General features: G+C 36.5%; 1 protein-coding gene across 1 annotated transcript in view; it reads left to right on the forward strand.

Annotated features, from left to right (window-relative positions):
- The window catches only part of hipk3a (homeodomain interacting protein kinase 3a), a 47,470-nt gene that overhangs the window by 8,223 nt on the left and 17,569 nt on the right, over nt 1-21,678 (forward strand). Inside the window, 1 exon segment of the mRNA XM_048158980.1 lies at nt 17,273-17,396. Coding sequence (XP_048014937.1) covers nt 17,273-17,396 — 124 coding nt within the window.

Below are 21,678 nucleotides of genomic sequence, written 5' to 3' on the forward strand. Positions count from 1 at the left end.
GGGGGAAAACATGTGCTTCTGTTTTCCATTTGTCCTCTCTTTCTGTCGGCATGATCGATGTCGTAAGAATCCATAGCCTGTTCCCAGCACAAAACTGGCTCACCTAAATTTAGGGCGGATCTTGTTGTGTTCATGTGGTATGTGAGGTTGTCATGACAAGTATTTATTTTTCGTACTTAGAGCAGGCTGCGTTGAGCACGTACCCATTTGCCAGGAAGTGAAATTTTGCAGGTGTTGTCAAATAGCAGAGTTGTTTTTATATTTCACACAGTTTTAGAACTGGTGTTTGTTTCTGTCACATTTAAGGGCTAGTTTACCTAATAGAAGACTGATGTTCTGAGAAGAACCTTTTAATAGTTCAGTTCAGACTGTACCATGATGCAATACTTGTGTTTTCAGTTCAGTAGCACAGAAGCATTCTCATTAAACATTTTAAGTTGTTTTGCTTGGTAATAAAGCTTAATTTTCTTCCTGCTTATTGTTTAGAAGTTAATGAAAGAATGTCAATGTATCCTAGACATTAGTAGATAAGTTTGCCACTGGATTAGGTAATTAAACTCATGCTCTTGGTGATTTAAATTAAACAAGGTGATTAAGTTAAACCAGTCAAAATCGAAGTTTACGATTAGCTAAAAACTAAAACCGAAAATAAAGTTTCAGTAATTAAATTTGGGTAATTGAACTTGGTATGCTGTTGGTGATAAATTAAGGCAGGTGATAAATTAAACCAGTCACAGTTAGGGCTGGGACAATACATCGAATCTCGATTCACGATACAAAGAATCTGGAGTGATTCTGATATTTTCTGATGTATCGTTATTCTCTCTCGAATCGATTCTGAGATAGTTTTTAACAGCAGGTGGCACTACGTGCTTTAGAAACACTCGTACTCTGCTTGCTTCCAGTTCCTTTACACACACCACTTAAACCTAAAATAATCAATCATAAAGTTCGAAAAAGCGAATTACAAATCTAGCGTCATAAAAGCATTCTGAGCCGAGGTGCAAGCATATTTAACCACTTAGCTGACTCAGCCGAATGCACGAGCGCTGTCCAGCAGTCTTCTTCACGAGCGTTTGGGAGTGTGCGGTTAAAAACTAGTCTAGAGCGCCATTTGCTGGTAAAACTAAGCTCAGAATCGATTCAAAAAAAAAGAGAGAAAATATCAGGATCGATCCAGATTCATTGTATCGATTGAGAATTGATGTATTGACCCAGCCCTAGTCACAGTAAAGTTCTTCTGCAACAAGCCAGCTCTTGATATTACAGCCAAATTTGACATATTGATACATTTTGTGCATAAACATGCTTGAAATTAGGGCTTCAACTAGTCGATAAAATCAATAATAATCGATAATGGCATTCGCTGTCAATGATTTTCATTATCTATTAGTCCCATCTGTCCACCGTGCATGTAAAACGTCCGCCAATCGCATCAAATTAAAGCATTTCTATGGACAAAATGCATCTAAACATGGAGGAAACAGCATGAGCTGCTGCGGGAAAGGTACATGATCCAAACTGCCAAAACATGAGAATTCTTTATTTTAGGCTTCAGGCTAATGCATTAGCGTAATGTTTAACATGGCTTGCCCTGTCAGGCGCTTTGAATTAATATTCAGCACAAAAATATTAATTTTGCTGAAATATCTGTTGTTGGACGTTAAATTTAGGTTTAAAAGTCAACATGTAATTCAAGTATTTAAAAGGGATAAAAGCATGTAATTGAATATAAATGTAAGATTTTTTACATTTACAGGATAAAGAAATGACCCTCACTTTACAAAAAACAAACAAAAACACACCCATTGAGTACACGCATGCACTACGTGACATAGTCTAGAAGACGTGCGTGTGCATATTTAGTGTACGCTTTCACTGCGTGATTTAGTCTATTAAAATGCCTTTAGAATGCCCCCAGAATTCAAGATAAGGGGAAAAAATGCCCCGTATACATTTCATATTTATATAATTTTATATAGTTAACCAATATTACACAAAGAGTTACAAATATGATATTGATTTTATTCAGTGTACAGTTTAATGAACAAGAACTTAATATCAAGTGACTTACATTTAAGACACCAAATCGTCTGTTTCGCTGTATTTCACCAACGAAAATAGTTCCAAAGTCCACAGAATGGTTTTGCATCTCTGAGCAACACTTCCTGAATGAATCAGCCGTTTGAATGAATCGGTTGAATCGCAATGATTCGCTCATTAACAGTGATTCGCTGCCACCTGCTGGCGGGTTTAATTTCACTTTTAAAGGGTTTTCATTTTTTTTCAATTTCAAATAACAGTATTTAATGTTTTATATTTCCAACATTAAAAACATTTTTCTGCATCTGTAACTGCTCTTGACTGATTAACTTTAATGAAGTTTAATCTATTCTATAGTTATATAGTTATACATTAGATTACAATTTCTGTACCTGGAAATCTCTGTAAACCTACATGAAAAACTTGAAAAGCACCATTTATTTCATTTATATGTTTGGTCTGTTGTATTTATTTGTGCTATTACTTGTAATTTGATTATTTGTTACTATTTTTGTTACTACTTACTGTTTATTTGTCTAACAATATTTAAAATATATACATAACCCTATTTATTGAGGTTAAATGTAACAAAGACAACGAAAACAATAACTATGCTTATTTTATAGGCCCATTTTCTTGTCTTTTACTTTTTTAAAATTTTTTGTTGTGGGACCAGTGAAAATTTTGACGGGGCAAGTAAAAATTTGAACCACTGGCCCAACCGGGCCAGTAGAAAAAATCCTTAGCGTTGAGCCCTGAAAGAAATAAATTTAATCGATTATCAAGATAATTGTTAGTTGCAGCCCTTCTTGAAATGTTTATCTGTTGTAGATTCGTTGTGTGCATGAAATAGAAAAAAAAAAGCGCAAACTAAACGTCACTGTTGTGGTCAATGAAACCTAAAATTCTTATTTTTTCCGACGGTTTTGTTCAAATGTTTTCGGTTGCAAGCATTTTGGTGCATCACTACTTTTGCAGAAAATGTCATGAATTAAGAGTTGTAATAGTGGTATCCCCGGTCGTAATTCTGGTAACGTACTAGTGGCCTATTGTTAAAATAACCACTGTGGCCCATTAATAATTCACTGTGTTGCTTAGATGAGTGTGTGTTGGGTTCCACATAAAGTGAGGTAGTGAGTTTCAAGTTGCTACAGGAATGGGTCATTAGGTGCCATGGGTTTTTGTTTCTTATGGTCTCCTGAAGTGACTCATCCTTGACACTCATACTGTCTTTGTTCAGCTGAATCATGGCATTCTTTCTCCTCAACTCAAAAGTGGTTTGAAGTATCCAATAGTTGCCACTTAAACGTCCATCCTTGCCATGTCTAATTGAAATTTTCCATATTCTGTTTCCATAACCAGTAGGGCTGTAACGATATGCGATATGAAACCGAAATCGCGATACGCAGGTCCACGAACCTGTATCGCGATGTGAGAAGGCAGAATCGCGACACACCCCTTCCAACTCCCAGAGTTATCCTTCCTGTCCAGATCCAATGCTACCACATTTTTAAATTACTATAAGTATTAGGGGTGTAACGATTTATCGTAGATGGTGTGTCTCAATCAGCTCTCTAGTTCAGTAAGTGTTTCGGGCACACATTGAATCTCGCAAGCAGGTTTAAACGTTTCTCATGTCAGTCTCTTGCATGGTCGCGTGAGAAAAGTCGTGGCTTTCTTTCACCGCAGTGCACAGCACCAGCTGTGCTCACAGAAAAGCAAAAGACGCTTGCGATGCTTTGCTTTAAGAAGTTCTGTGGGGCCGTTCACATATTGCGTCTTTTCCGCGTGCAAGTCAGTTATTATTTTCAAATGTAGTCGCGCGGCAGGCGCGCTCATAATGGGATCAACGCGGTCGCGACGCGCATGCAATTCTCAACTTCTCAGAATGCCGCAAGCGCACCGCAGGTCGTGTGACAAGAATCAACCGATCAGCTATGGCCTTTCCGTAACAAAACATCAAAAGCTCAGCCGAACAGCTGATCATAGCTGTACATGGTGTTTTTTATATCTTATCTCCATCAATATATCTCGTCGTAAAACTAATGCAAGGGCTAGAAATCATTTATCCTTTGCAGAAACATCCTGATCCTCTTGGAGAGCTCAGTTCATGGTTGCATAGTAACGACCGACGCCACGGGAGCGCAAGCGCTTTGGAAAGGAGAAGCGGTGCAGCCGCGCCTTCCACGCGTTTTTAGACGCGACATGTGAACGGCCCCTATTCATAATTCTAAGTTCATGTTAAATTTAACATTTTTTTTCAGTGACAGACAGCCCTATTCAACTGTTAATTTGAATACAGAAGGTTTTTATTAAAATTTTATATTTATTTATTTTATTGAAATGTGATCTTGTATGTACAAGAAGGAAAATTATTGAAATTTGTTCATGTTTTTTAATAAATCTTGTTTGAATTTCAGTTTCATTTTGTTCAAAATATCGTGATACGTATCGTATCGTGAACTCCGTATCGAGATACGTATCGTATCGTGACCTGAGCGTATCGTTACACCCCTAATAACCAGTCTCTTACAGATTGTGGGGAGATTGTCACAAATCATGACCTGGAAGAGGCAATGCATTTTCTTGATGCTCAGAGAAAGCCCTTAATTTCAGTCAGCTTTAAGTGAACTAACACAGTTAATGAAGCCACTTTGAGTGCCAAAAATAAATTTGTAGTGTTGCAAAATTGATTGCGCTCAAATCAGCTCCAGGTTTCCTCATTTAGCTTTGGGTTTTGAAACGGGCTACTTAACCACCAGAAGGATAATGGTATCAGAACATTGGAAACAGTGTTAAAACCCCAGGAAAACTGATATACACAGGGCAGTTGCATAACAAGCTGCTTGCATTAAACAGAAGGCCGAGTGATGGACCTGAGTTTGGCTGGCCTCAATGGATTGTGTGTGTGCTGGTCAAATAACCAGCAGTCTGTACCCTAAAGTTAGGCAAGCGAAAGAGTCCCTCCATGCGGTTTCAGGGTCCTTGGCTTTGCTGAATTTGCATAATTTCGAATGCTAATTTTCCACCTTTTTTTTATGTGCAAAGGGAATATTTTAGGGACAGCCTGTAAATGTCAAATTGTTTTTCCTGGATCTGCTGCCTTTTAGTTTAAATAAAACTGCAACATAAATAAAACAGTAGCTGAGCCTAATTTTAGTCATTTTGGAGGTTTTTCATATCCTGTAATGTGCATCTTAGCAGTTTATTTCATACCTAGACAAGTCTGAAAGAGATCAGCCTTATTTTAAAATGCAGACGCTATCATATCTGTGCAGGCACACCCATAGAAACCAAATGACAGGTTTTGCCAACAGCCCATAATAAGCATTATGCAACTCTTCTATTTTTCTGTTCTTATTTATTTATTTTTTCCCCCTCTAATGGGTCATAAAGTTTAAAGTCCTAACACGCTGCCCTCTCCTCTGCTTTAATAAATCTGTTTTGGCTTTAGGAAGATGTGGAGTGAAGCATTCAGCTAAAGTGCGTGTTGCAAACCCGTGAGGAACCATCAAAATTGAGACCTTGACTTTGCCCAATGTCAACGATTTATTCAGTGCCATCACTTTCCACTTAGCTCGTTTGAACCCTCTAGAATGCATTCCCAGTAAACAAGACTAATGGTTTGCAAATAACACACAACTAAGTGCAACCTCCTGCGCAGCATCTAAAAGCATAAGTGGGCCAATGTAGCATCGCTAGCAGCTGCAGTTGTAGTTATTTTTTCCGTAAGTCTACAGTCTTCATGCGTTGGTATGGATAATAAACCTTGACCAAGCCCTGCGTTCATCTGCGGCCTAAGGAATGACCGTAAGTGTGAACGTCTGCTTTCTGTCAGTGTGTTTTAGATGTGAATGCCTGAACCCCATTTGGAGTGGACATGCTCTCTCTGCAGATGAAGAAGACCTAATTGGCCAGATTCCTGGACTAATGAGCAGCCTGAAGGGTTTGGTGGTATGATTCACTTGGAAAGAGAGCACACATCTAGTTGTTTGTGCATCCCATGGCCTTTGATGCAGCATTCGTGCATCGCCAAATCCTTGCAGCATTAGTGGGTCAGGCTTCATTGACTAGGTTTAGAATGCTTTTTGACCTTCGTCCAGATGGTAGTTACTGAACCCTAACTTGTCCGTCTTGAATAGATGCACCATGCAGACTGAGCATTTAGTCGCTTGTTAGTCCGATCTTGACCTTTTCTTGGACTTGCAACGGGACTTCTGCACAGCCCTCAAAACAAGCATCATGTGCCACTTTGACCTCCACATGACAAGCGTTGCAGATAGCATCAGTTTGGAGCATTTTTTTTTTCTTTTTAAAATGTTTCTATTATCATCAATTTTCTTTTTTGAAAATGTACAATTATTTTCATGTAATGGCCAATAATAAATTAAATTCATTTTATCTAAATTAAAAATATATCAAAATAAAAGCTTTTATTAAGGACATTATAATTTACAATATGAATAATGGATATTATTTTGAGATTTGCTAAAGATTACGTTTAACAGTGTTATTAAATTTGAGTTGTTTTTCTTTTTAAAGATTAACTTTTAATGTTGAATGACTGCGAATGTAATCTAAATGTAAAAATGGGGAAAAGATCAAAGATAATAGTATCGCCCATTATACAAACATCTATAATATTAACCAGTAACCAATATGGTACCGATATATTGTGCACTGGTGTTGTCAAAAGTACCGACTTCGGTACCTATCGGTACTGAAATTTTAAAAACGTGATGCTTTGAGCGCTGTTGAGCGGATTCATAAACATCTCTGATTGGCCATTGTGTTGACCAATGTGTTGTTTTGCATAGATGTTCACGAATCCACTCGACAGCGCTCAAAGCGTCACGTTTTTAAAATTTCAGTACCGACTAGGTACCGAAGTCGGTACTTTTGACAACACTATTGTGCACCCCTAGAGATTTTAAAAGGTAGTCCCATCGAGACTGTATTTCTGCTTGGGCTGCAAAATTCCGTAATTTTCAAAGTTTGAAACTTTTAATTGGAATTAATGGAAATGTACAGGAATTAACGGGAATTAATGGGAATAAACTGGAAATTTGCAAAATTGCTGGTTAGCCTATAACAGGGAATTTAAATGTAGTTTAAAAAAACAGCAGTCAGCTGTAAACGGGGTTGAAATTGAAATCAGGTCAAGAAGGTTTATGTTTGGTGGTTGCCAGCTGTGTTTTAAGAATCTGGAATCAGTTTCCGCACTTTGATCCATTTGTCAGTCCATCTTGATATGTCATGGTCTGTATATCATCCACTTAAGGATGAAACCTGATCACACGCAGCTTCCTGTAACAGCTCGCTGTCGCTGTTCGACATTTTGAATTGGGACAGGGTAGGTTACAGGTGTGAAGCCTTATACCTTCCTTAGAACCTGGAGTTTGTTTTACATGCCATCTGGTATAAGGTTCTCATTTCATCTGTAGAAGCTCCTGGCTCGCTTCCCAAACTTCAGGGCTTACGGCACCTAACATCAAAAGTTTATGTGAGTGAGTGCACAGTCTCATATCACCTTAGTCACTTCTTTATCCATTACTACTCAATCTTCATATGAAGGGCTGTTTTCTGTCTTTAGGAGTAAGACTACTGTCCTGTTTGCTTTTATGATGTTCAAGATATAGCCTAGCTCATTAGCAGGTCCACACAGAATCTACTCCCACAGAATCCCTTAAAATCTGCAAGATATGAAAAATCTTTTTTATACATCTTATTTTGAATGATTCATCCACACATACGTTTAATTTCTTTTTACTTTTTTTTTTTTTTTTTTTACCTTGTAATGTTTAATCAAACTGTCATAATTTGATCTTCCAGGTGAAAACATCAGAATTCTTTCTGGTGTTTTATGCCAAACCTTTCCGAACATTTAGTATGCAAAAGGGTTCTGTGTCGGAATGTCTTTTTTTTTTTTTTTTTTTTTTGGTTTTGGACTGTATGATCCCACCCGCTGCCAATTTATCCAATAGTATTTCAACACCCCGGGTTGCCATTTTACAGAAAACACAGCATAGCCACGGAAGCCAGCAAACAAACTAGGTCAGAAATCATGGATTCTACCTGACCTAAAAAGCCTCAGCATCCATCTAAAAAGCTCTATGACCAGAGGCATATTAAAACACGAATAAATAAACTCATCAAGGCTTATCACCTTCCATTGTCCATTGCGCTCATTCCTGTTGCGTGTTCTCAAACTGGCAATCAGCGTGAGCATCGAGTCTGAGGAGGAGGTGGTGGGAGAACCAACCCTCTCCAGTATTTTAAATTTTTACTTACTGCAATTTTAATGTGAAAAACATTTTAATAATCTAAAGAACCTTAATCCACCATTAGGTTGATGGAGGTTATAGGTTCTTCATGGAACCAAAGATGCCAATAAAGAACCTTTATTTTTAGGAGTGTCGATTGCAAGCTTGTTTGTTTTCGAATGCAACATTCAAGTCTCAAAATCCAATGACTTGGAAGATAAAACCAAGTCACAGCACTACATATTTTCTTTTCTGATAATCCGTTACACTTGGATGCATGTCAGAATACAGACTTGTCGCCACTTTTGTTTCATCTTGACTTTAAAGCTCTGCAGATTTCTGCTGAATTTCAACTTTCATAAAATTCTGCAAATCCTTTGCTCTTTCCATGTTCCCTTATTGAATATGCTTTCAGCTCCCAGTAAAAGTCCAGCACTCTCAAACAGGACAGATTCAAAAAAAACTCTACAGATTCATTAGATGTTAACCTTAATGCAGCTTCATTCCTTAACTCAGTATTCTCAAGAACATCTAAACCAAATCAATACCTCATAATATAGCTGTTCATGCTATTGCTTCCTGAGATCATCAGGCCTTTATAGAGTATTATTTTCAGCTCCGTCTAATGTACATTGATTTCATTGAGGTCGGCCAGACTGTCTGCATTTCTCAGCATTTCCGATGGGAACCAAAATGATGCAGCGTTGAAAAGGCTTTGTTTATTGCTCTGGTGCCTTTGCCTCATAACGCTTCATGCAAACAACACTTCCGTCTCTGAAGAGCTTGAAGAAACTGGGCTAAATGTCGGTTCTTTTTCTTTTTAAAAAATCTGGTTTGTTTACCTAGCAACATTGTTGGCTGGCCCACCTGAATCTGATTGTTAGTGGTATCAAAAACGTTCAATATATTAACAATTTTTTGACAATATAAAATTAACAAAGTGCTACTCTGATGATAAATTTTTTAGGCCAACCCGGAAGTTAGGGCTGTCAAAATGGCTGTAGGCCTACTGTAATGTCATGTAGGCCTATTTATGCATAGTTTAATACAAAGAACCAAGGTATTTTTGCATTTAAAAAAATGGGATGCAGTGGAATGGGAAAAAAAGCCATTACAGTCTCGAGACATGGCTTTTTTTATTTTTATTTTTTTTTAATGGTGAATTTCTTTTAACTTTTTAAGATTTGTTTTTCAACACTCAAATGTTGACAGGAATGTAATTTTGCAGCTTTGTTTTGATATTTCTGTTTATTTGATATTTCATTCATTGGTTCTCATTTCTAACCTAAACCCTCTGATGGGAATCTGTTTTGTTGTGACCTCAGGAATGCCTAGCCATTAAGAAAATACTTTGGCTGGTACTATAAACCCTAAACTCATTTCTGGAATAGCCCTGGTTGAGGTCCCACAGAATGTGATTTTCTAGCCAATGTGTTCTCATTGTATACTGTTTCTAAAACTACGGGGCGGCGCACGAGCCAGGCTTCAGCTATGAGTGGTATGCTTTACCCTTTGGGCGTTAGCTGGAGAAAAACATTAGCTTGTCTGTATATTTTGCAATACTTGGAAATGGGAATTGAGGGAATTGTTCTCAATACAGAAAAACAAGTAGCTAGATCTGCATGATTAATCGACCTACGTGATCAAATTAAATAAAAGATCTTGATTTAAAGGACCTATGCGATCAAATTATTACAGAGGTATCGTTACGTCATGTATTTGTCATTGAATCATTCATTCAAGAGATTTGTTCAAAAGCGCCGATTCATCTAGTTATGAAACAAGTGAAGTCTTTATGAGCAAATGATTGCTCATAAATGATTTTTTTACCAAATTAATTCAAATCGATTAATTTTTTTTTTTTTTTTTTTTAAATAGACTGCAGCAATTATTTTGCTAACACCTCTAAATTACATGTTTTTTGTTTAGTTGTCTATTCAGAATTGTGGGAGAATCTTGATCACTATTTAAAAAAAAATCATGATTCACAATTTATCCAGAATCGTGCAGAGACATTTTTTCAGTATGCGTTCTCTGAAAATTGGGAAACAGATAGTTTTACTGTGCGTGTTTAAAAGTCCAGTCCAGTACAGGATGTTGTAATGGCTCAGGTTATATTACTTCACCTAAATTTCCTTTCAGATTTGGAGAGAAAACCCTGTGATGTGTTCCTTTATGCAAAGGGACCTATGGCTCTGACGGAAAAGTTTTGAATGACTTTAAGGGGAAGTCTTCTTTTTTTGCTTTTTTTTTTTTTATTATAATATAAAATAAACCAATATTAGGACTGCTTACGTTTAATTGTCTATTAAGTTTCCCTCAGACCATGTCAGATTAGCTTCATGCCTGCGTTTTGTTATAATTTATGAATATAGGAGTGGTGAAACAAAATATTTTAAGTTTTATATTAGTTTTTATTTTTGTTTGTCATTTATTTTGTTTTGTTTTTATTATTATTTATTTCTCCAGTATTTGTCAACATTTTGCATGTTTTGATATTGCTGATTATTACTACTATATTTTGTTGAAAAATGCCTATTTTAGCTACACATTCACCCATTCTCATTTCTAACCTAAACCTTCTGATGGGAATCTGTTTTTGTTTTATGTTACCGTGCGTGATATTGAAAGTTCAGTCCGGTACAGGATGTCATAATAGCTCGGGTTGTGTTACTCAACTTAAATTTCCTTTCAGATTAGGAGAGAAAACCCAGTGATATATGTTCCTTTATGCAAAGAGACCCGCGGTGCTCACGGAAAAGTTTTGGATGACTTAAAGGGGAAGTCCGAATAACTGCTCTCTGCTGTAGGAGATTAGATAAGCAGTGTTTGGGTGGGATTTGTTTACAGAGAGCTCTCTGACTGGACGCTGAGCAGGAGGGGAGGAAAAAAAAACCCAGTGACCCATGTTTTCTCATTCTTGTTCACAGAAGCTGCTGTTAATGAAAGGCTTTAATGCTGTTTCGCTCCTGGCAGGCACGTGTGGATCATCTGCTGCGGCTATGTGTTCATATTCGGCTCTCTCCGGGCGGTTGACTGCGTGCCAGAGAGAGTCTGATGTTCTCGCCCTTTTGCGAGCAACACAAGACGTTGAAACCCAGGGGTTAGGCTGTGATGATCAGCTGGGGTGGATTTCTGAAACTCCCACACCCTCTTGCACGCTGCCTATTTGCAGTGAGAGGCTGCTGACAGCGGTTTTGACACAGCTGATCTCCCTAATCTCACGTCCCCTGACACGTTTCGCCGCCTTTCTGTTTTTTTTTTTTTTTTTTTAAACTGAAATCCCACCCCGATCGGCGCTCTCTCTAGACGATGTGCCATAAGCTTGTTTTCTGAACAGCTGCAGAGCTCCGTTGGCCTTCAGAGAGGTTATTGTGTGGTCAGGGCTCGCTGTCCCAGTAGCCGCTTTAGACTGTGGTCGCTCCAGGCTTTCCGGCTGCAGCTTGAACCAGATGACTCGGACCCCCTCCTTCCCACCCCTCCGACCTCACAGGAAATAACTGAGCTGGACAGGGGTTCAAATTTAGCATGGCTTTGCTTGACGAACACTGGTTTGTACTGACTCAGAAAATGGTCTGTTTTAGCATGTGGCCACCGTTAGCATTGTTCGCAAATTCCACATTTTAGTCTTTCTTTTGGTCTTTAAAACATGATCTGCGTGGAATCGGGTTGCACGGCCGAGAACAGTGGACTGATTGATATACAACACCTCCTTTTGAAAACACTTTTGGTAAAGTTGACGCAGTAATGGTGAAAATTCTCTTGCTGCTGTTTTCACTTTAAGTGATATTTTGGTTGTAACCTTTTTGTCTTAAAGGATTAGTCCACTTTTAAATACACTTTTCCTGATAAATTTACTCACCCCCATGTCATCCAAGATGTTCATGTCTTTCTTTCGTCAGTCGAAAAGAAATTAAGTTTTTTGAGGAAAACATTCTAGGATTTTTGGTTTTAGTATAAAAAAAATAATAATAAAAAATCTCCCATTTTTTTCAGAGAAAACATGCTTACATTCAAGTGTTTGGAGTCACCAAGGCTGCATTTATTTGATTAATAACAGTAAAAACATAATATTGTGAAATTATTTCAATAAAATAATGGTTTTCAATTCTAATGTTAAAATGTAATTTATTATTGTGCAGTCATTACTCCAGTCTTCAGGTGCTCAAGAAACTTTTCTTATTATTATCAATGTTGAAAACAGTATTTTTGTGGAAACTGGTGATTTAAAGCAGTGGTTCCCAAACTGGGGTATGTGAGGTGACAAAAGGGGGTACGCAAAAAAAAATGCTGAGTAGTTCATTTAATTCTACCTTAAAATAATATTAAAACAGAGCATGTTTTTCTAACTGACAAAATGTCGTAAATCCAGTACATTTAATCAAATTACCTCATCATTTGCAGTCAAAAATGACTGTATCCACATATGATAGATTGCGTGCAGTCTGCTGCCTTAAATCGCGCTAAATTACTGTTGTTCTCGACAATGCACCTTTGTAAAAGTGGGAACTTAGCACTTACTCCCATGAAAAACAAATAGACACATATAGTGGATTAATTTCGATTTAAGACTCGAACTTTATCCGATACAAAAACGTGTGAGTTCTTGTATTTAATGATGATAACGAGCAAGAACGAAATTGTTCCCAAATATCCACATGACTGCAAACGTGACATTATTATACAACAGGTCAAAAAACAAAACATACATTTTAAACACAGAACTGTCAGTATTTACTCTATTTTGCACTGAAATAATAACGAAAACCACAGCAGAACTACAACACACGTCTGTGTTTCGCGAACAATTCTGCGGCTTTGAACGAATCGTGAGAGTCAGTGATTCAATGATTCATTCACAGCCACTTGCTTCATTACTGAATGAATGACTCGATGACTCATTCATAAAAACAGTGACTTGCTGCCACCTACTGGTGGTTTTAGTTTAATATTTAAAAGTTTTACTTAGTTTTACCATCATTGCATATTTCTCTATTGAACATTTTTATTTAAAACATTATTTATTTTATAAAGTTATTTGTAAAAAAAAAAAAAAATGCACTGGAAAATCAATTTAGGGGGCAAATATTGTCCCTTAATGGTAATTGTGTGACTGCAGTCGAAGTGGAAGAGAGGGGGTACACTGAAGGATGGTAATCCCTTCAGGGGGTACTCCAAGCTAAAAAGTTTGGGAACCACTGATTTAAAGGATTCTTTGATGAATAGAAAGTTCAAAAGAACAGAATTTTTCATATATATATATATATATATATATATATATATATAAAAAATGTAAAATATTATTATTATTATTATTATTTTATTTATTTATTTATTATTTTTTTTCCCTAACTGATAACAATTGAACTTTGCTTCACACTTAGCAAGATTATCTGGCCGGCTCTATTTTGCAATATTTTCTAGCACAATATATATTTACTGTCACTTCTGATCAATTTACAATTTGTGTCCTTGTTGAATAAGATTTTTTTTTTTTTCCTTTTTTTTTTTTTAATTGTACAAACCCCATACTTCTGAATGGTAGTGTGCATAGATATATAAAGCATTTTAGTATCGTCAAAATGCTGAAAAATGACAAGCATCCATCTGAATCTGACCCATTTGCACATGGATCGGGAACATGCATTCAGAATCTGTTTTTGTGGATGTGTAAATCATCCAAATCTATTTCTTCCAAAATAACCCCATATCCAGCAGTATCATGGCTAATACAACAGTAGCTCCATGTGTGTTTCTCACATGGCCAGGTCTGTGTCCTCTTTCACTGAAATTAAAATTATTTTCTAGAATTGAATTCATTGTATCAGGCATTTAACAATATTATCGTGTTGCCAGTGACGTCTGTATTTAATGAAATTACGTCACCATCTTGACACTCAATAACTCATGTTACCAAATATTTGTTTTCGGTAGTTGTGTGAAATTAGAAATGATGCGAATAACATTGCATTGTTAGTTAGTTAGTTTGTTTTTAATCCAAGCTGTTCTTGGCTGATGTTCACAAATTGAGCTTTGCACTGAAATTACCACTATGAAATCTAATCTTACTTCAGGGGAAAGAGCTTGAACATTTGAAGTCTGGCCTGGACTCAAGCAAACATAACACGGGTGCAAAAGGGTCCTCTAAATAGTCTTAACAGTAACTCTCTTTGTTTGAGTTGGGAAGTCCAGACCTGCTCTGTTATGTCATCATTCTTTTTGACCTGATTTCTGTAACTTCCCCTGATTCTTTCACCTGAAATGCGACTTCCTGCTGACTGTGGGCTGATGGGAATTTTTTTTTTTTTTTTTTTTTAAAGATCTGAAAAACCACATTGATATAACTAAGCAGTCTTAAAACCTTGAATATATTTGGAACATTACCCAATTGCGATATAATTTAGCAATATGAAATATTAACATGTTAGCATTTAGGGTCTGTTAACTGGCTTAATACCCTTTTGTCCTTCAATGCCCCTTGCTATTGGATTTCTCCCCTGTGCAGCCGTAGCGTGTGGTATTATCATGTTTAACTTATGTTAGGCTTTGGATTTAGTTGCTTTGCCCATCACTATGCTGGAGGTTTATTGGGGTTTAGGCCATAAGATCTTGTGCAGAATATAGAGCACTCTATTTGTTGTAACCGAGCCAAACATACTCAAGTTTGTACTGTCAGCTAAGCCATACTGTTACCAGGGCAGAAAATAGCCTCTCGTGCTTGAAACTGTAGTAGTTCTGTTGAAACAACAGCTGTCTGTTGAGCTCTCAACCACTGTGTTCTTATTTTGTGCTATATGACCAAGATGTTATGGCATGGGTAATTTCATATTACGATTAGCTATAGGCCTATAGCATTTTGGTTTTTGCTGGACATTTTATGAAAAATGGCTTATATGCAAGCCCACATGGAATCTGTGCAGGCTGATTTGTATGCTTTGTTTAATAGTTTGCCAAATTTAGTAGCGTAAAGCATAATAAGAGTTTTTTTTTACCCTCACCTCAATTTACCACACTTTATTTTATATTATATATTTTATTTATTTATTTGTATTATATTTACCTAGCTATCTTAAATAATAACTATTATTATTATTATTATTATTATTATTATTATTAAAATATATTAATTAAAATAAAAGTAGTTTTATATTTGTTATTTTATTTAAATAAATATTTTTTTATAATATACAACCTTGCAGATTGTTTATTTTTGTAAATAATTAAAATAACATTATTATTATCATTTTCATTGAAATATTAATAACAAATAAGTAGTTTTACATTGTTTAATTATATTTAAATAATAAATACAATTTATAAAATAAAAACAGTAGTAGTTTTAAGATGTTTAATTATTATATTTAAATAAATATTTTTTTATAATAAAACAACCCTGTAGATTGTTTATTTTTGTAAATAATAATAAAAAGAACTTATTAAAATATATTAAATAAATATAAATTAAATATTTAATATATTAAAAATAGTAGTTTTAGGTTCATTATTTTTAAATAATAAATATAATAAAAATAAAATAATAATATAAATAAAATAAATGTTTTTTTATAATAAAAACAACCCTGCAGATTGTTTATTTTTGTAAATAATAATAAAAAATAACATTATTAATTTATAATTAAAAAAAATAATTATTTATTATAATATATAATTAATAATCATTAATTCTATTATGTTTATTATTATTATTATTATTATTATTATTATTAAATGTCCTCATGCTAATTGTTTGGATATTCCAGTATAATACACATGAAACTTTATCTTAGTGGATTTTTTTTTTTTTCCAACTGCGAACAATTGAACTTTGCTTCATACTTAACAAGATTATCTGGCCGTCTCTCTATTTTTTGCCTTTTTCCTCTTTAATCTTGCATGTAAATAACATAAAGCAGTCCTGTCCACTGATAGCTGCCCAAATATATCAAGCGTTGCACTATGTAGACCATCCCAGCCCATTTGTGTTTGTTTGACTCTGTGATTACTTTGTTATAATGCGTCATATAATGCGTGTGCAAATAATGGGTTGTGCAGCTTAAAATGAATCACAGCATGTGCTTCTGCAACACCTTTCGACTATGAAGACTAAGCTTGTTAAGGATGGCCTACATGTACAGGCATTAAAGGGAAACCTTAACTGTAACTTAATTTCAAAGCTTAGAATTTAAAAAGGTAGTCTCACATTGCCAAGCCACCGGTGAATTATTCATAGCGGCTTTTGTTACCGCATAAGTAGGGCCCTGTTGGTAGTTACAGCCGCTTACTAGTGACCTAGCATGACGTATTCTGGTATCAGTAGCTGTAGCAACAGTTACTGTTTTAACTGTGTATCCTTTAACTTTAGGAGCTACATGCTTGATCGGGGAGCAACAGGCTCGGACAAACAGCAAAGCTTGTTAGTGACTGTGCATGAGGAGTTTGCTCTGTAGTTGATTATTAATGGTGACCAGGGTTAATTGTGTCATCAGACTCCTCCTCTGTCATCATCCAGTTTTGGTGTTTAGATCCGTCCTCGTCTGTCGCTAGGCAGCCAGCCTTTTCCCTCCGGTTGTCACGGTAGCAGATGTGGATGGGCCCGTTGACGTCAAAACCCCGATCCAACGGCAGACTCTCACTGCATCAGAACAGGAGAACAGCGTCATTAGACTTGAGATCATATCAAGATAGACACAAAACACGACTCTTGAGCTTAAAGAGCATGAGACGTGACTTATCAGATGTCTCAAACCCAAACTACCGAGTCTGTCATTACATCACGTTAAATGTTACATTTAACTTTGGATGTGTATAAATCATCTTTATATTACTTGTCTGATTCAAATGGTAGCATTTTGCTCATCCAAGCAAATGCTCTTCGTAATAAAATGTCCCACTGCTTTTCAATCAACAGCCTGTTGTCAAGGTAACCCCTCCATTAATTCTCATTCTTTCCTGATAATGTGTTCCAGGGCTCCAGAGATCATCCTTGGCTTACCCTTCTGTGAGGCCATAGACATGTGGTCACTGGGCTGCGTCATCGCTGAGCTCTTCTTGGGCTGGCCGCTTTATCCAGGAGCGCTGGAGTATGACCAGGTAAGATAAGGCAGTGATCTTGGATAATGACCCACTTTGTTGCGTTGGGGCTATGCTAATGTGCAGAATTTTGGTGTATGATGTCATTTGCTTTTTTCTCAATTTAAGTCTTTAATTATTGGGCAACTATACATACAGGGTGCATGTATAATGGAACAGGGTGCAGGGGTCTCGTGACATGTTTTTAAAAGCTACAACTTGAATTCAGCACAGTCGTGTTGCAAAGATGCTAGATAAAGACTAACCAATAGTGGATTTTGGATGGAACCGCCACCAAAAACAACTTTCATTTAATTAAATGTAATTTTAATGGGGTAAGCCCAGGATGATTTCAAAGATAATTTATTTTGGAGTTTCCAATTCATACTGCAGCCGGAGGGCGCTAAAGAAACAAAAACTCATCTAAAATTCATCTATAGAAGAAAAGAAAACAGGAACTAACTGCATGTCTTCTAGAGCTCCCTAACCATGACTTTTACATCCAGATAAACACTTTTCAAGACAATAAATACACGATTGAGACGATGAATGCATGTATTGCCTCTGAATTTGCGTCTGAATAGCGCTGGCTCCGTGGGCGTGGCCGCATTAGCAGATAATGAGCTGAATCACGGACTTCTGACATGGCTCTCTTTTCATACAGATTACATAAACACAGAAGGTTTGTTTTCGATTTGACTTACATGATTTAAAACCTGACATCTTAACGTTTTTTTAGACATAAGTTTAATTTGTCTGTGATTAGTATTCACTAAGTTACAGTTCATTTTCTGAGAACTATCAGATTGGACTTCGTTCAGAGGGAGAGGAGAAATCACGCATCATGTTAGTTTTCTTTATTTTACAAAAAGCACAACATTTTGAGTGTACACAAATAAAAGAAGATATTCTATAGTTTCAATTGATATATTACTTATGTCTCTGACAAAAAATGACGGAGTATTTTAAGTGAAAAAAAACCCCTGCAAAACGCGCCGACGCGTTTTCAGACCTCAGAGTGTTAAATTGTTTTATTTTATTTTAGAGAATAGGGCTTACCCTATTAAAATAAAATTAAATATTTTTACTGAAAGAAATCATCCTGAGCTTACTCTAATAAAATATATTATATTAAAGATTATATTAAAGATCTCTGGGGTTTATTCTTCTATGATGCCATAAGCATGGTCACTATTTTGAATGATTTATATAATTTATTTTTATTTATTTTTTTAGAATTAATTTTGTGTAAATTATAATATAGTTATTTCAATCTAGATATACTTGGTCAACCATTGTGAATTTTTGCTGGTAGAGATCTATGTAAATTTACATTAAATGCAATTTTTTTTATTAAACAATTTGGCTAATAAGTATTTAATAAAATTAATAAAGATATTTTTGGACAATTTTTTGAGATCCTCCGATCAGAATGCTAGCAACCGATCAGCTTGGAGATTTCAGAAAAAATTCAAACGAGATGCCAGCCTCTAAGCGAAGAAAAGGAGCGTGAACTTATATCTTTTTACGCTTGTAAGTTGTCGTGTCAACCCAAAACTGGGAATTTACCCACATACCCCAGTAGTGGGCACTCGTGCAACGTAAGCAATGACGCACATCCGAGTCCACGAAACAGAGGGAAGTTAGCGAGTGAAGGACATTTAAAATCTGGAGTGGAACGCAGCCACTCTCTCACTCGTTCACTCACTCACTCACTCACTCACTCACTCACTCACTCACTCACCCACTCACCCAGATGACAAAATTAAAGTGAATTTCAACACGTAACCTGAAAGATGACTCACACACATTAAAATGTGTGAGCGCATTTATCGTCAGCATGGACCAATGCTGCCGATAAACCAGATGTCGGAGGCGGTGTAAATGGCACGTATGACAGTAGCAAAACTAGTCGGCTGTGTCAGAGTATGCTGGTCTGGGTTTGCAGACCACAAACCCCCGGGCCGCCTGTCTGTGCCAGCAATGGGTCCAGTTCCACTCCACACAGCAGAATGTATTTATAACTGAAAGCCCCACTCGTGCACACACACCCTCTATCTCTGCACTATCAGCAGGTTCTCACTTCAGCGCGCTCTCTGTGTTTGTGCAGCGCTTTGGCAACCCGATCATGTCACTATAACACCCCTAAGATGCCATAAACACTGCTTGTTTAACACGGCAGTGTTGAGCCTCAGCGCTTGTAAAAGGAGAGGTGGCGTCATAGCCGAGAGAGGAAGAGACGGAGAGGAATGAGAGCGTGCAGCCAAAGGGGGCTTTGTAGTGGCTTGTGTTTTCACTGGTAGAGGCCCACTATGACACGGTCTTTCTGAGAAGCAACAGATGCATGCTTGAAGGCGAACGTCGGCAGAGTTCACTGACCAGTAATACTTGGTTTCCCAAGGCAACAAGAACAATGGTGTTTTTAGACAGAGTCTCGTGCATTGGTGGGGTCGAACTGCTCCTGCCTTCCCTAAAAAGACAGCGCTGTGGTTAACCAAACACTGCTAATGCCTTTGTGATGTTATTTGCGTTATGAAGTCATTGCTAGTTACTGTCATAGATTTATAAAAGCATGTTATGGCAAACAAACCATAACACTAAAGCATTGATTTATACAGCCAGGTAGTTAAACGGGAGAGATGTAGCATAATGTTTGAAGATCTGAGGTGAAAACCAAAGAGACTATTACTACAAACCTTAGTCCAGTTAGACGAGTTATTTAAATCTATTCAAATGAAAAACAAGGCTGTCATAATGTCATCGGTCATGTCTGGAAATGCATTTTCAGTGTTTTTGTTGACAACGTAGTTGGAAGAAAACAAAACTAGAAGTTTTTCGCCTTTCGTGGAAAGAAAAAATGATTGAGTACAGAACGGCTATAAGAAATGCTAGATCTACTTATTTTTCAAATCTCTTAATAGAAAACAAACATAATCCTAGGTATTTATTTGACACAGTGGCTAAATTAACTAGAAACAGAGATTCAACTGCTGACGTTTCCATAGAGCACAGCAGTAATGACTTTATGAACTTCTTTACTTGCAAGGTTGATAATATTAGAGAGAAAATTAAAAACATGCAACCGTCCACAGTTTCGCTTCAGACAGTGCACTGTAGTGTCCCTGAGGTAAAACTAGAATCATTCGCCGCTATAGGAGAGGAAGAATTATCTAAACTTATCAAATCATCAAAATCAACGACATGTATGTTAGACCCAATGCCGACTAAACTACTGAAAGAAATGCTTCCAGCAATGCATCTATAATTCAGATTTTTAATCCCCGTATCCGCTTACATATATTTATATATAATCTATTTTTAATCTCTATAATAAAAATGTATAATTCAGATTTTGATCTCCATATCCATTTATATATATTATATATATCTTCCAAGGGGTTTTTTCCCTCCTAGGACTTTTTTCCCAGTGTTAGCACGCTGGGTTTTTCTCCTAGGGGGTTTTTTCCACCCCTGGGAGTCAGCCGACATTGGCTTAATGTAGCACCATCTTGTATATGTTACATATTACCACGCTTGTTTGTACAGCTTATTTTTAACCACTTCCCTTTTTTTCTGTGCTTCTAATATGTAAAGCTGCTTTGAAACAATTACCAATTGTAAAAGCGCTATATAAATAAATTTGACTTGACTTGACTTGACATAATGATCAATACAGAGGGCAAAATTTGCCCCAGGAATTGATTTTCACAGGCAGTTTTATATTTTATTGTAAACACACACTGTTGTCTGTTTATTTTAAATACAAATACAATATAGGAGGCTTTTTTTACACTTGCATTGTAAATTTAAGCATTTTTGTCACTTTTTTTTTTTTTTTTATCATATATTTTTAATATATTTTAATCACCTCCATTGGCATTTACCATGATGCATGGTTCGTTTCTGACCCTGTTGTCATTCACTTCCAGTTAAACTTGCCATTTCCTAACTAAGGCCAGTTGTGTCCTTGAGCGAGACATTTACCCTCAAGTTGCTTGATGGGAACTGTCCATGTACTGTGCTGTAGGTGGTGTCCTATAAATCAATCTTGATTAAAAACATCAACCAAATGGTAAAGAACACATTTTGCCCTGAGTTGGCTTGCATTAAGCCTGTGCGGTGTGAGAGGACTGACATCTGTTGTGGGCAGAAAGAGTGGCCAGCATCTTGACTTGGCATCTTTAATAAAGCCTTGAGGAGCAGCAGACCCCATACTGCACTCTGTATTGAGAATTAAACACTGAGCTTACCAAGCTTAGCCTTCATGAAGCTGAACTCAAAGCTTGGAATAACAACTGAAGTA

This window comes from Megalobrama amblycephala, linkage group LG15 (genome assembly GCF_018812025.1).
Source record: "Megalobrama amblycephala isolate DHTTF-2021 linkage group LG15, ASM1881202v1, whole genome shotgun sequence".
In the NCBI taxonomy this organism is placed as follows: Eukaryota; Metazoa; Chordata; class Actinopteri; order Cypriniformes; family Xenocyprididae; genus Megalobrama; species Megalobrama amblycephala.